The following is a 14203-nucleotide window of genomic DNA, read 5'->3' as shown; positions in this document are numbered from 1 at the left end:
AATATGTTTTATGTTGTTTCTCTACTATTGTAGACTATCTGTGAAACTTAGGTTGTTTGGGTACTTATCAAGAAGCCACTATTTTTGGAAGAGTTTTCCTTATCGGGGACAAAATAAATTACAGTATTAAAAACAACTGACTTTATTTAACCTATTTTGGAATTTACAAGTTATTACGACAATCAATTAAATCAAAAACTATAAGAACAACATTTCATTATTCGAAAATGTCAGGCCATTCGTGTGTCTATTTGGAGACGATTTGGAGATAGGAAGTATGACTCATCGAGTATTTTTCGATTCATTATGGAAGAAGGAACTATAATGAAGTTTATTTTGATCTCTGATAAGGAAAACTCGTCCAAAAATAGTGGGCTGTGATAAGTACCTGTACGATGATTCTGTCTTCCAGTCACGCGACGTAGCGGACGAGTACCGTGTTGCGTAACGGCCTTTCTTGTTGTTTATGTGCCGATAACCAAGCATTTGAGTAAATACAAAATAAAATAGTGACTTATGCAGTATTTTACTGTATTTATTTACAAAAGTAATGTATGATTTGAGTTGTGTTCAAGCGGAAAACGTGAATTTTCAGTGTAAATATTATTAGGGTTATTATTTAGTAAATGTAAACTTTTATGTAAATATGTTAGCAAGTATTTGTTTCTAAATTTACTAATCATATTTATTTGTGTTGTATTAATGTTTTATTAGATTTATTGGGAAAACTACATCATTACTAAGTAATTTCTAAACTCTGACAAATGAAGTACAGTTAATAAAATGTCGGTACCGGGCAGCATTTTGTTAATACATATAATGCCATGTTTTTAAAATTCTAGAATAAGATATTACCCATGGGTTTTATTTAGAATCATATGGCCTTTATCATGGTGTAAATAAAAAAAAATCTTAAAAATAACGTATACACACAAATTAGGTCGAAACTTAACTTTTTATACAAAAGTAAAAACCTTTTTTTATAAATACTGAAATTTTTATATTTTTATAAATCAAATTTTATTTTTAACAATATGTATCATATTCTGCATTTAATAAGAAAAAAAACAACAACAAAATGATGGAAATCTGTTTGGTAGTTATTTTACAACAGCTTTTTTCCCAAAAGCTTACAAATATGCGAAAAACAGCGTGGCACTTTATGCATATGCCTTCGGAAAATACCCGTGGCACTCAAAGGGTTAATGTATCTATGCGTTGACGGATTTTGTTGGACAAAGTACCATTGTAATTGTTTTAAAATAGATGGTATCTTGTAAAATTTGTATAACTGATGTAAAACAGCTGGTGCCTGTCAAAATACAAAATGTTAGCTGCTCTCTTATATTGTCATATGGTATTTTAATATTAATTGTAACAAAACTAATGTAAATATTTGTGAGGCGGAAAGCAAAAAGGGACCTCTTGTCGGGCGAGTAAAATTTTCAGTACAGGCCAAATGAGTGATTTGGGTCAAATACATCGATTTTCTGTTTTTTAGTCGATTATTGTTCTCTAACTATCATTCTGCAATGTAAATTCGAATGGTATGTTAGTATTCGACCAGATTAATACTCGAAAAACAACGAAAATGAGACATTATGTCGTGCTTGAGAAAAGGGACCTCTTGTCGTTATGGAGTTATAACATGGAGCCGACAACAGGTCCCTTTTCTAAAATGCTTGGATTTACGTAAAGCGCTTCAAAGAGAGGCTTCTCCTGAATTCTGTTGACATTTGTTGGAACTAGGACGAGCGGGAGCTAAAGGTAGAACGTTTTCTGGTCCTAGAAAACATTGCCCTTCAACAGAAATCCTGCCAGCTGTTGCGTTTGTGATTTAATCAAGTTGGAGTCTTTCTCAGCTAGTTGAATATTCTAGATGTATTATAAGCAACTGTTAATAGGATTTGTTTAGTGTTTCTTTTAAAATAATAACTATAATTAATAAATTATAGTAGTTAGTATTATTAGTAAACTATACGTGTTTTTACATTCAGTACAATTACTTACAATACGGTTTGGCAGCCATTAACAGCTGACAAACAAAGTGGTCATAATAAGCTAAATCAAAGCTTCCCTGTTGTTGTTGTGCTAGTTGTTCGTAAACATTTATCAGCGAAATGGATGAAGATAAGTTTTGAATGTTTTAAATAGTTTAAGTTTTGGTAACAATCAAAATATTAGTGATGAGGACTACAGTGTTTACGCGGATTATTTCTCTGAAAGGCCTTTAAGCAGTGACGAATCAAGTAGTGAAGATGAAGAGGAAACCGATAGGCCTACCCGAACAAGACACTTCAGTTAATATTGCTGACATTTCTTTGCTCAATGATATTCCAAAAGTTGATGAAATACAAAGATATGCTGGTGGCAGATGCAGGTAATAATGTTGATGTTATTAATATTGAAAATGTTATCATTGAAATAGAGGCTAATAATCAACAAGTGCTAGACGAAAACGATGGTGGCCATAACCTTGTAATGGTGGATGTTGCTGCCAATTTAGTAGACACTTTTGACGCGGTGAACGATCGCAACATAGTTCAGAATTTTAAAGGAACTAGTTGTGGTTGTAAGGGAAATTGTTTCTGGTATGTTTTCTGCTGAAGAATTTGTAGAAATGCGATACGAATGTGCTGAGCTAGACCATTACCACGGCCATGTAAATAAATTAGACCAAGTCATATTAGGCCAACTTCGTAGCCTAACGAATGATACAACACTAACCTCAAGATCTCACCGGGAAAAACACTGAAAGAAAAAATTCTCGAACAACGTTCTATCTCAAAGGTAGGCCAGTTTGCAAAAAACACATACATGTTTGCTCATAATATTAAAATAAAAAGGTTAAAACGCCTAACCAAGATGTACAACACTTCAGGATTGATTGCCACAGCACACGGAAACACAGGGAAAGTTAAAAAAAATGTTACATCATTTAAAGACACTGAGTTTGTGGTAAAGTTCCTGCAGAACTATGCTGAACAGCATGCCATTATTCTTCCCGGAAGAAGCAAGACAGTTTACAACACCAGCTTAAAACTGCTTCCTTCAAGTGATTCTAAAGTTAAGATTTATGACAAGTATAGAGCTTCATTCACTGATGAAATGCAAGAAAAGCCTGTGCATCAAAAAATCTTTACTAACATTTGGAGAGATATTTGTCCTGATATTGTAGTTATGAAGCCGAGGTCTGATCTATGTGCTATATGCCAAAAACATTATACATCTGGGGCAGAAAATGGCTTCAGTTCTGAAGAGATCAAAATGCAAACCTTGGAAAAAATGACACTACACTTGGAAACTGTTGCTAAAGAAAGAAAGCACTATAATGACACAATTAAAAAAACTAGAGAGAATTTAGAAAATGGTGACACATCTACAGTGCACTACAGCTTTGATATGGCACAACAAGTGCACATACCAAGCAATCCAATGCAGCCTGGCCCCATATACTTCTTAGTGCCGTTCAAAGTAGGCATTTTTGGGTGATGTGCGAAACGAAAATCAACAGATAAACTATCTCATTCCTGAAAGTGTCAGTACGACGAAAGGTTCTAATCTCATAGTTAGCCTATTTGACCACTATTTGGAAAGCAACAGTTCTGGAGAAGGACGTGATGTATATCCACGCTGATAATTGTGTAGGGCAAAACAAAAACAATATTTTGATGGGTTACTTAGCATGGAGGATTTGCGAACACAAAAATAAGAAAATTGTGTTGTCTTTCATGCCAGTAGGTCACACCAAATTCGCATGTGATTGGGCATTTGGTCTATTGAAAAAGAAGTTTAGAGTAACTAATGTGTCATCTCTGTCCGACTTAGTTGATTGTATTGAAAAATCAACACCATCTAAACGTAAACGTGTAAACTCAGCAGTTATGGTTGGAAACGAAAAAAGGTGAAGTAGCTCTAAAAAACCTATGACTGGTTACGTTTATTTCAAAACCATAGTGCCAAAAAGATCGCTCACATTACGCAATACAACCATTTTGAGTTTAGTGTTGAATACAAAGGCAAAGTTACACTGCAAAACTGAGCTAGATGGGAACGAGTTTTGTGCATCAGATATTCGCTTTACAAGATGGACCACACGGCTTCCCAGATGAAATCATCCCAGAAGGAATGACACGGCAACGCAGGGAATACTTACATAAAAAACATCAGGCAGTATTGTAAAGAGGAGTTCAAGGATACGTTATGTCCTCCAGTAGAACCTGAGCAAGCTACAGAAGCAATGGCAGGTAATTATTCTAAAATTTGTAACGTCAATAGATTGTTTAGGTAAAACTTTTATTGTTTTCATCTAATGTATTAATTGACAAATTCTTCTGTTTAGTTTGTAGAGTAAGTTTACAGAGGAACTTGTTATTGTTTCAATAACATAATTATCTATGTTTAAAATAATTAGATAAACCAGTATCTTGAAAAATGTTTTGTTCATCCATGACTGGTTGGGGGGGGGGTTACCCCATTATGCAAGTGAATTTAAAAAATATTAAAGATTATATAAAATATATTACATATGTATATAATATATTATATGCAAGTATATATGTAGTTTTATGGTCTATTAAGATCTTGGTTCTTGGTTTGCAGCAGCAGATCCTGAGCCTGACAATCCTGCTGCAGTCCTAGGACCTTCAAAGAAGCGCCGCAAGCGTTCAGTCTAACCACTACAATAAAACAAAATTTGGAGACATTTGAAAAAATACAAATATACCAATCAAAAGACAATAGTATAAGCTTTAATTTTATATAAAATTTATTTTCTTAAATATGATAAATAAATATTTTATACCTCTTTGAATTGTTTAAATGTGTTTTTCTCAAAAATCCTTATTTTATTTTTTAAAATTCAAACCATGATAACTCGGTCAAATAAACTCGTATCAATATGATTTTTGCACCGAATTGTTAGAAATTAATTGCTTATAATAAAAAATATAAAAAACACTCAAAATAAAAAATTTGAGACAAGAGGTCCCTTTTTGCTTTCCGCCTCACATTTATTTGTGGAGTCACCTGATGATGAAACCTTTACATAAAAAAATAGAAAAAAAAACAATTTGGAAAAGTATTGTTTTTATTAACATTTAATAATATTACAAATAATGTGTGCTATTTTTTATTTCTCTTTATTACAAAATATTATTTGTTACTATGTATCAATTATTAGTATTTACAAACCTATTCACACTCACTGTCGACTTTTATTGACATTTACATAGTGTACACGTTTGCGCCCACTATTAACATTTGTTTCCATGCCACAATTTGTATAAGTACTAGTTAAAAACAATGAAAACTTATTTGTATCTCTAGCAATAAAATATAAAGAGGAAAAATTAAAATAAATAAATTGAGCATTAACGGGTTAATCGGTACTGTGAAATATGCTATTGGTATTTTAAATGTTTTATAACAGAAACTTTAAAAATCATTTCCGTTACAAGTATGGAACATGTTTTGTTTTTTTTTCACATAATGTAATTTCTGTAGATAAACCCTGCCATATGTATAGGTTAGAAAATGTTTAAACATTTAAATGTGTTTTTTTTACAGGTTGTAAAGCAACGCAGCTGTGAAGATGAGGTGAGGCTAAACCCATGACGCCTGTCCAACCTTGGGACCATGTTAACATTGGACACAGCTCATAGGCTTTTCATTAATATTCATCAAACAGTGATTCTATTTTTCATAACGAAATAAACATTGCCTGTTGATTGTTTATAGCTTTATGTAAAACTCATAGTTGAATTTGAAGTTCCTTTTCCCTTATGTGAATGAAAAGGCTAGTAGTAAGTGAAAATCAGTGATCATTTTGGACTAAGTTTTTATTTAATTATTATTACCAGATGTTTTATACCAAAAGGTGAAGATGTGATGCATGTGTGTTGGACAGCGTATTACTCAGTACGGCCCGTGTCATGGTGCGTGCCCTCTGTGAGGGCATACCTCCCCATCTGTGTGTGAGTCTTGTTAGGTTAGTCCTTGTTTGGATGTAAATTATAAAGGACTTATGGTTAGTTTGTCGTGTGGCTGAAACATTATTTGTTTTTATTGCAAGAGAATGAGTGTGTGTGTTTTGAGAATAGGATTATTTTGTTACATATTTTACCTGTAAAAGTAATGTTGTTACTTATTATTTTCCTGTTCTTTTTTATGTTAATCTTGACTATTGTGGTCATGTTTATAAGAAAAACTTGAATTACTGTTCAAATTTAGCAATAAAAAAGACGAAAATAGTCTTCTAAAAAGTGTGACCAAAACTTGAAAAATAATTTTTATTGAATTTGTCAAAGTATAAATTAAGTAAGAGTGCTAAAGTTAATGAAAATCAAATTGCACAAACAAAGATTTCATATCAAAGTCAGGTATTTATTACATTCATTACTTTTTATTTGTAAATAGTGCATTTACCAGAAAACATTCCTGTCCTTGGATTTTGTAACCAATGTTCAGATCTAGTCAGCTTCTGTTAAAAGAAAGTAATTATGAATTGCATATATATATTTTCAATTCCATGTAATAACAAACAGTGTTATTTTTTTATTTTCTGACATTGGTTGAGAAGAAATGTAAATGGAAAGCTGAACTATGAGATTCACACTTACCTGACTTGTTTGATTCAACAGTGATTTTTAATGTAGGTGATATCATTGATCTCTCTTAATGGGATGTATCATATCTTACTTATTGTTTGAATATTTTGTTACTGTCTGTTATAAAAAACTAATTTAACACTTGATATCAAGTGTCAACTTTAATACAATCGAAGATTTAATTTAAATTCACATTTTTATATAATGCAGTATTTAACTATGCTGAATGAAAATAGAAAATTATGTACAGTACATTTGTGTTGATTTTTTCTCATTTATTCCTTGTGCCTGTCTTAGTAGTGTTTCTGTCTAGTTCATAATATGATATAAAGGCTAAGTAGTCCGTCTTTTGTCTTTAAATTAAATTTTATTTTTATTTAGTAGGATATATACATTATTTTTAATTACAGTAGTATCTTATTATTTCTCAGGGGTACCTTACGGGTAATGTGTGTGGAGCAATACTTCACAAAACGTTTCTGATAACTGAATTTTATTATTTAAATATAATATAAGTTCAACCGTTTATTGATTTTATATTTTACTATGTCAAATATTGATGATCAGTAATTATAAGTGATAAATTTAAACATACAAATGTTTTATTTAATATTATTTTGGAACTAAACTATTTATTAAACAAATGTTAGATATGTTTTGTTTTTATAAAAATACAAGTAAATATAACTTATTATCCTTTTTCCCCAAAATTTAAATGTATTGCCCAATGGTTTACTTACCTTAGCTGGTTTCTAGTGAGGAAGAAATCACCAATGAGTAGGGGACCAGATCCTCAATGGCAGCACAGAAAAACGACGAATGACGATAAAAATCATTGGTCTTTAGACATGATCCATTGCAACTACATTTTGAATTGAAATTCACTCACTGATTTATGAATATAGTCACACACGAATAACCAACAGTGAACCAGCTGTCAAAGATCAATTTTGGATTGGGTAGACGACTGAGAACTATGTCCACAAACTGGTTTGCACATCCACTCCACTTTTTATTTATGAAGACGATGACATCACACTACTCTTCAATTTAATTTCTGGATTTCCCCATATATTGTGCTATTGTGAGATCTAACCGCAGCTGCTTGGAACAGATATAACTTACACTAGTGGTTGAGTAGTTTAGCATACTATTAATTAACAGTGTCAAATTAAATTTATTATTCATCCGAGAGATGGCATTATTTAACATGTTACCATGTACTTTCCAAGATATCTCATATTGCCCACTTGTTCGTGAATTTTCTGTTGTTGTTTTTCATATTTGGCTTATTTTATATTTGTTCAAATTAGTAATTGAGAGAAAGGTGGAGGTAGTTTGGGGTTGATCAGACCTACACATTCTTTTTTCGTTCATAATTTCATTGAACTACAGTGTGCAGTCACTCGGTTTTATACAATATTTACTGTTCCTGGGGTTGGCAATCATGCGGGATTCACCTGACAGCTGCTGTACTCCCTCTCACTCCTCTCTCTTTGTCCACCAGCTTTCATTTGGTGTTTTTCATTCATCTATTCACCATTCCATTGTATACTAAATGGCTCAAAGAGTGATGGGGAAAGAGTTTATGAGCCACTGACGAATCAAGAATCATTTTATTGTCGTCTCACATTACAATGCCATGACAAAGTCAAAGAAATTAGATAATACTAGGTTTAGCACTTATGGTCATAAGTACATGTCTGAAAACATAAAAAACTAAATTAAAATACAATGTCAATACTGCCTGATAACATCTCATCAACAGAATAAAAAGCTTTTTTCTTAAGCCATCTTAAAACAACATTTTTAAAAACTTTACACGTAATATCTCTACAGCCTAATGGTAACTTATTGAAGAGCTTTTTCCCAATATACAAATACATTTGCTGGGTTTTGGTGAGTCTAACATATCTTAAATCTAGAAGATCTTGGTACCTTGTATTATAATTATGAGCGACACTTCTCAGGTTAAAAACATCTAGATTTTCCTTTACATATACCAAACATTGAAAGATAAAAATACACGGCAAAGTAAGTATACCGTGTTCTACAAAAATAGGCCTACAAGAATCACTAGTACTGACATCAAAAACTGTGCGTAAGGCCTTCTTTTGACATAAAAAAACCTCCTTGGCACCACTTGAGAGTTGATGGGAGAATCGTCAATTATTTTGAGGCAGCCATTAAAAATGCACTCATCCTGCTCTCAATTACGATTTAGTTAATAATGAATTAATATAAGCTGTATGTAGTGTGGAATTGAAGCCAACTCCCAACAATGTGGGAGAAATAATTCTTCCATCTCCATATTTTCAATATAACATTACTGTGTGGTGAATGACTGCCACTTTATATGGGTTGGTCACAGTGTAAAGTCTTTAGTCACAAGACAAGGACAGACAGGAAGTAAGGCAGTCTGTGGCTGGTTCCAATGTCTGGCCATGGTATGGAGCAGGCTTGTGGCTTTTGTGGTATCTAGCTAACATTGGTGAAGTTAAACTCTTCATTAAAGGTGGGTGGTACAAGGTATCCTGTGTAATTTTCGAATGAGGAAGCACCTTGTCATCGAAAAGATACAGTTGTACAGAGCGTGCAAAATGTTACTTTCATATTACAATTTAGAAAACTTCTAATAAGACTAGTAGAGTGCAAGGATCTTATGCAAAAGTTTCTTGGGCAAATGGTAGAAACACAAAATGTCTTCAAATATAAAATCCTTTTGTTCGAATGTGAACCACTTACAATACAATAAGGTTTATTTGGCAAGAAAATTCTGTCACCGTGACCCTGTGGATCTATTGTGACAACTGTGATATAGACAACTAGGTCTTGAGACTATTGATAAACCTCAATATATCCCTAAACCTAGTCCCACCTTTGCAGGTTTTAGTAAAGCTGTGCACATGTGGTTTCCAACTAGTCCACATTGCTTTGCAGACACATGATGAGTACAGTTGTCCCCTCACAGAAGCGAGGTGTGTCTGACTTAAAGAGATACATCTTTCAAAGGTGGTAGTTAAGTGGACAATGTTCTCCAATGTCAACAGGTTGGAGAATAATCTGACGTCTAAGAATAGAATCATTGTCTGTTGATAAAAAGATATGACAGCTTTTGCTAGTCTCAGACCTGAGGCATTTCCAGTCTGCAGCTACCAATTTCGTGACACTATAAATGACAACACAGCCAAGCCACACAAGAGTTCCGGGCCTATGAGTTGTGACCTACTTGTAGCTCATGTTGTCACTAACCTGCCGCTGTCTCATTCCCTACAATCCCCTCATGCCCATGCCTGTTTTGGCTAGTCAGGTCATTCAAGTATTCTTTAGAATCAAGAATTTTTATTGGTTATTAAATAATACTGTCACAATAGGTTTTGTCAAAATAATTTACAATTAAATGAAAAACTACATACCTGCAAAATTAAAATAATCCTATATTACATTTATGATACTATATCAAGATTAAAATGTATTTGGTCACATTAACTTCTTAGACAAGTTAAGCATATCACTTTCCATATACTCATCAATTAATTGAGTTAAAGGTTTTGAACTTTAACCCAGTTGAAATAACTATTTTTTACTTATTTATGGACAAATCTCTTTTATACAATGGTAATTTGCTGGAATATTCTAAATTGCTGACATCTGTAGCTATTATATGCCAGCCAGTCTTTCCTTGGGTGTTGAAAGATTTTGTTTAAATCTGGTGTTGTAATCATTTTAAGTAAAAAAATTTTCTTTAAATAAACTAAATTTGGAAAAATGTATACGCAAGTCAATGTCATAGTTTTAAAAACTAAAAAAAGTACGCGTATTGTAAAGTATTGTGATTCTCGAAGCGAAAGATCAGCCGTTATACTTAAATGCCTTTTTTCTGTAAAATGCTTTATTTACAGCAGTAAAGTTTTCCTCCCCCTCACCCAAAAAAAGCCACCAAAACAAAGGTACACATGGAAAAGTTCAAAGTAAGTCATGCACAAAACCTTAGGATTGACACAATACTCGAGTTTCGCACCAGAAAAAAAAGACAAAAGCTTTATAGAGATATTTTCTACATGTGCCTTTCATGAAAGCTTTACTACTGACAACAACACCAAAGAGCTTGACAGGTTTAAGGAAAACACCCAGATTTAAGTTGTTTCTATGCATACCAAATTTGCTATCAGTCTTATCATTTGACAATCCCAGACCAACCTTGACACAAGTGGCAGCTGCTGAGAAATCTTTGTAGCTTCAATGTTGGACAGGTTACAGACCTAGCTACTCTTTGATTTTTTGGATAAGTTAATTCAGGCACATAGATGTATTGTAAGAATTTCTGCTAGCTGGATGAAACAGAACCATATCAGAAAAATGAATTTGAACTAGAAAGGTCGGCTCAATTAGTAGAGCTTGAGTTGTTCAAGCCAAATCAAAGTGTGTGCCCTAATTGCATCCCCCCCCTACTACCCTGTGTTATAAGGCATCGTGCCCCTAACCTTGCAGTGTACCTTGCCATTTTTCAAGAACTTTCATTCATCAGGGATATTCCCACCATGTCTGATTCTGAGTGTTGTGCCCATTTTTAAGTCTGAAACCAGAGATAATGTTAAGGGGACTATAATAATACAACCCATTCTAGCTGAGATTTTTTGAGAGTATTGTCCTGAGTAGTGGTGCTACTCAACTCTTCCCAGTGCTCTGTTCGATTTTATCATACGACAATTCCGAACTTCAATCACCATATAACATATCACTATCTATAAACCCTTGGTACCGTAATACGGGGTGAATAGGGACAGTTTTTAAAGTTATTTAACATCCAAATGACATCTGACATAACTCACATGGTTAATAGTTGGTACTAATGTCTAGGCATCTAATCACACCCCTCTCCTTCCTCAATCAGTAATACCGATTTTTATATTTATTTTATTAATACTGTCCCTATTCATCCCAGGGTTGGGGTCAATAGGGACACCTATTTATTTTACATTAAAATGCCTATTGGGTGTTACTACGGAGTGTATAGGGACACTTATTATGTTTTTTTTTTATTCCATTTTAGTTATTAAACATGATTAGATATTCTGTTAACCATTATTTTGTAAACATATTGTCATAAATAAGGATAAATGATTTTGAAAATCGTTGCAAAGTACAAAGTTTTTATTTGTAAAGTAACAAAGTTTTACAGTAGGCTACTTACATTTCAATGGTTTTTAAATAGGCCTATATAAAATAATAAAATTTATGAAGACACACTTTTTACATTTGTTTTGGCCTACTTTAGGGGGTCGGATTCAAAAATATACCGTCCCCTCTGTGAGTGTGGCGGTTTTAAAACTGCCAAAACGTCATCCTTGTTAAATGGGAATTCATCAGGCACATTGGGAAAATAAAAAATATTGTCACATTTACTGGACTGCCGAAGGAATGTCCCAATAAATTCTGCATCTTCGATTCCTAAAACCTTCCCAATAAAAACCTTTACCCCCTTATCATACGTAAATCTCACTTTCACCCAGTCTCCTTCACTGATGCACTCCGCTAAATCTTCAGAACGCTCTTCATCGCTCTTTTCCATATCAAAACCTTCTTCATTAGAATCATAATTAGAAAATTCTTGATTGTCTGGTACATCTTCGTTTTCAGATCTTTCATTTTCTGTTTCTTCCTCGTCAGGGTCATCAAAATCTGCAAGAGTGACGCTGCGGCCAGCCGGAATGTTCAGTTTCTTTTTTCGGCCTACTGCTTGTTTTTCACTCCCATCACCATAACGCATCTCTTTCAAGAAAGTTGTTAAACTGTCATTTACACACTGCCATCAACATCTTCATCCTCACACAGCTCAGGGGGCAGCCGGTCCAACACACGTTTTCGGTTAAGAGGAAATATTCCTGCCTTGTCAAAACCTGCAATGATGTCTTTCTGTAAGTTATGCTCTAGTTTTTGTAGGGCTTTCCTCACATGAGATGGAAAATATCTCTTATCAAAGGCATTGCTATTCCTTTCATGAAATTTTGCTTCTTCCATAACATTACGCCAGCATTTTTTCATGGGACCGAACAGTGCTATATCCAGGGGCTGCGTCAAATGGGTTGAATTAGCCGGCAGAAAAACAAACTGTATGTTGTTTTGTTCACTTAGCCGAATAACAACCGGTGACAAATGTGAACTTAGGTTGTCACCTATTACAACTTTTTTCCCATTTGATCTGCGACAGTACGGGATGACAACTCTCTGAAACCAATCTAAAAATGTGTTTCCGTCAATCCAACCTGACTTGGTGCGGTTGTAAAAGCATCCTGGAGGTCCACCTTGGCACCGTAAATCGTACAAGTTAGTGGCTTTATAAATTATGTAAGGAGCCAGCATTTTGCCAGAAGCAGTGGCAGCAAACATCACAGACACATTGCTCTTACTTTCGTTCATAACTCGCTCAGGGTATTTACAACCCCTTTTAAAAATTAGTTTGCGACGGCCTGGGTCATCGGACAACGCAGTCTCATCATAATTGATTATCATATCGGGAGGAACATCTGTAACAGTGTCCTTCAACTCATCAAAATAGTCATTGATTACTTTTGGAGATAATTTTGCTCTACTTCTTTTAATGTTTTGGCACATTCTTTGGGACAGAATGGCCTTGTGTCTTGATAAAAACCCATCAGCCCAGTCTGCACCCGGAAAGTTATTTTTAAATTTAGATACATTCTTCCCTTCTCTATCCAAATGATACTTAACAAAACACCGGACATCAAATGTACTCAGAGGATAACCCCATTCACCACACTTAGATAGGCTAGCACTGATTTCTTGCTCTAACTTTGAGTCTAACGCGGTCTGTCCCCCTTTCTTTTTAAAAGTCAACTTTCGTCCACTTCTTGCTTTTTTTGCGTATCGGTGCAGCGCTGATTTTGAGATTTTAAACTGCTCTCCAGCTTTTCTAATAGACATGCCTTTTGCCACGGCATCTAGTGCTCGTTTTATGGCTTCTTCATCAACAGGGCGGTGATGTTTGGCCCTCGGATCTCTTTTATAAGTCCTCGGCATCTGAAATCAAACGACACAGATTAGGCTAAGTCTTAAAAATATACTTTAAGACTGCATAAATATCATTATAAAAACATCTAATAAGCAATTTCTTTCATTGAAGGTAACCTACGCAACAAACTATTTTATGTTAGATCACTTGGCTTTGACCACAAACAATGTCCCCATTCACCCCTTTTTTTCTTCGAAGTACGCTTTTTTTGTTTTAAAATTTGTAACATAATAAATTATTATCCTATTTCTACTTATATTACGTTATTTTACTCACCTTGAGTTATTTAAAAAGACTAGATTATTCTTGTTTCATAGAAACATCAACTTGGTTCACACCACAACAAACTTTTGAGGTTATGACAAATTCCTAAAAATTCAACAAAACACAGAAGTTGTAAACATAGAGTAATAAATGTCAACAAAGTTTTTTTCAGACACGTTTTCGTAGGGTATGTTATGGCTTAACTATTGACACTTTGTTTACCACTATTTGATAAAAAACATGTATGTAACAAAATAAAACAAAACTTTTTCCGTTTTTGTCTCTAATCACCTCGGCG

At 33.8% G+C, this 14203-nt stretch overlaps 2 protein-coding genes across 2 annotated transcripts in view; one reads left to right on the top strand and one right to left on the bottom strand.

Moving 5' to 3' along the window:
- The window catches only part of LOC124356901 (exportin-1), a 58164-nt gene extending 51304 nt beyond the window's left edge, over positions 1-6860 (top strand). The window contains exon 23 of the mRNA XM_046808191.1: positions 5569-6860. The gene's annotated coding sequence lies outside the window, so the exon portion shown is untranslated. The remainder of the gene's footprint in view (positions 1-5568) is intronic.
- Positions 6861-12407: 5547 nt separating this feature from the next.
- On the bottom strand, positions 12408-13989 carry LOC124356900 (jerky protein homolog-like). Its single transcript, XM_046808190.1, has 2 exons — positions 13918-13989; positions 12408-13649 (listed from the first exon to the last, which is right to left on the bottom strand). The coding sequence occupies exon 2, from the start codon at positions 13647-13649 to the stop codon at positions 12408-12410; it is 1242 nt and encodes a 413-aa protein (XP_046664146.1). The 5' UTR covers positions 13918-13989.
- Between the last annotated feature and the right edge of the window lie 214 nt (positions 13990-14203).

The sequence above is a fragment of the Homalodisca vitripennis genome, chromosome 3, assembly GCF_021130785.1.
Source record: "Homalodisca vitripennis isolate AUS2020 chromosome 3, UT_GWSS_2.1, whole genome shotgun sequence".
Taxonomy (NCBI): Eukaryota; Metazoa; Arthropoda; class Insecta; order Hemiptera; family Cicadellidae; genus Homalodisca; species Homalodisca vitripennis.
This window is presented reverse-complemented; position numbering and strand designations above follow the sequence as displayed.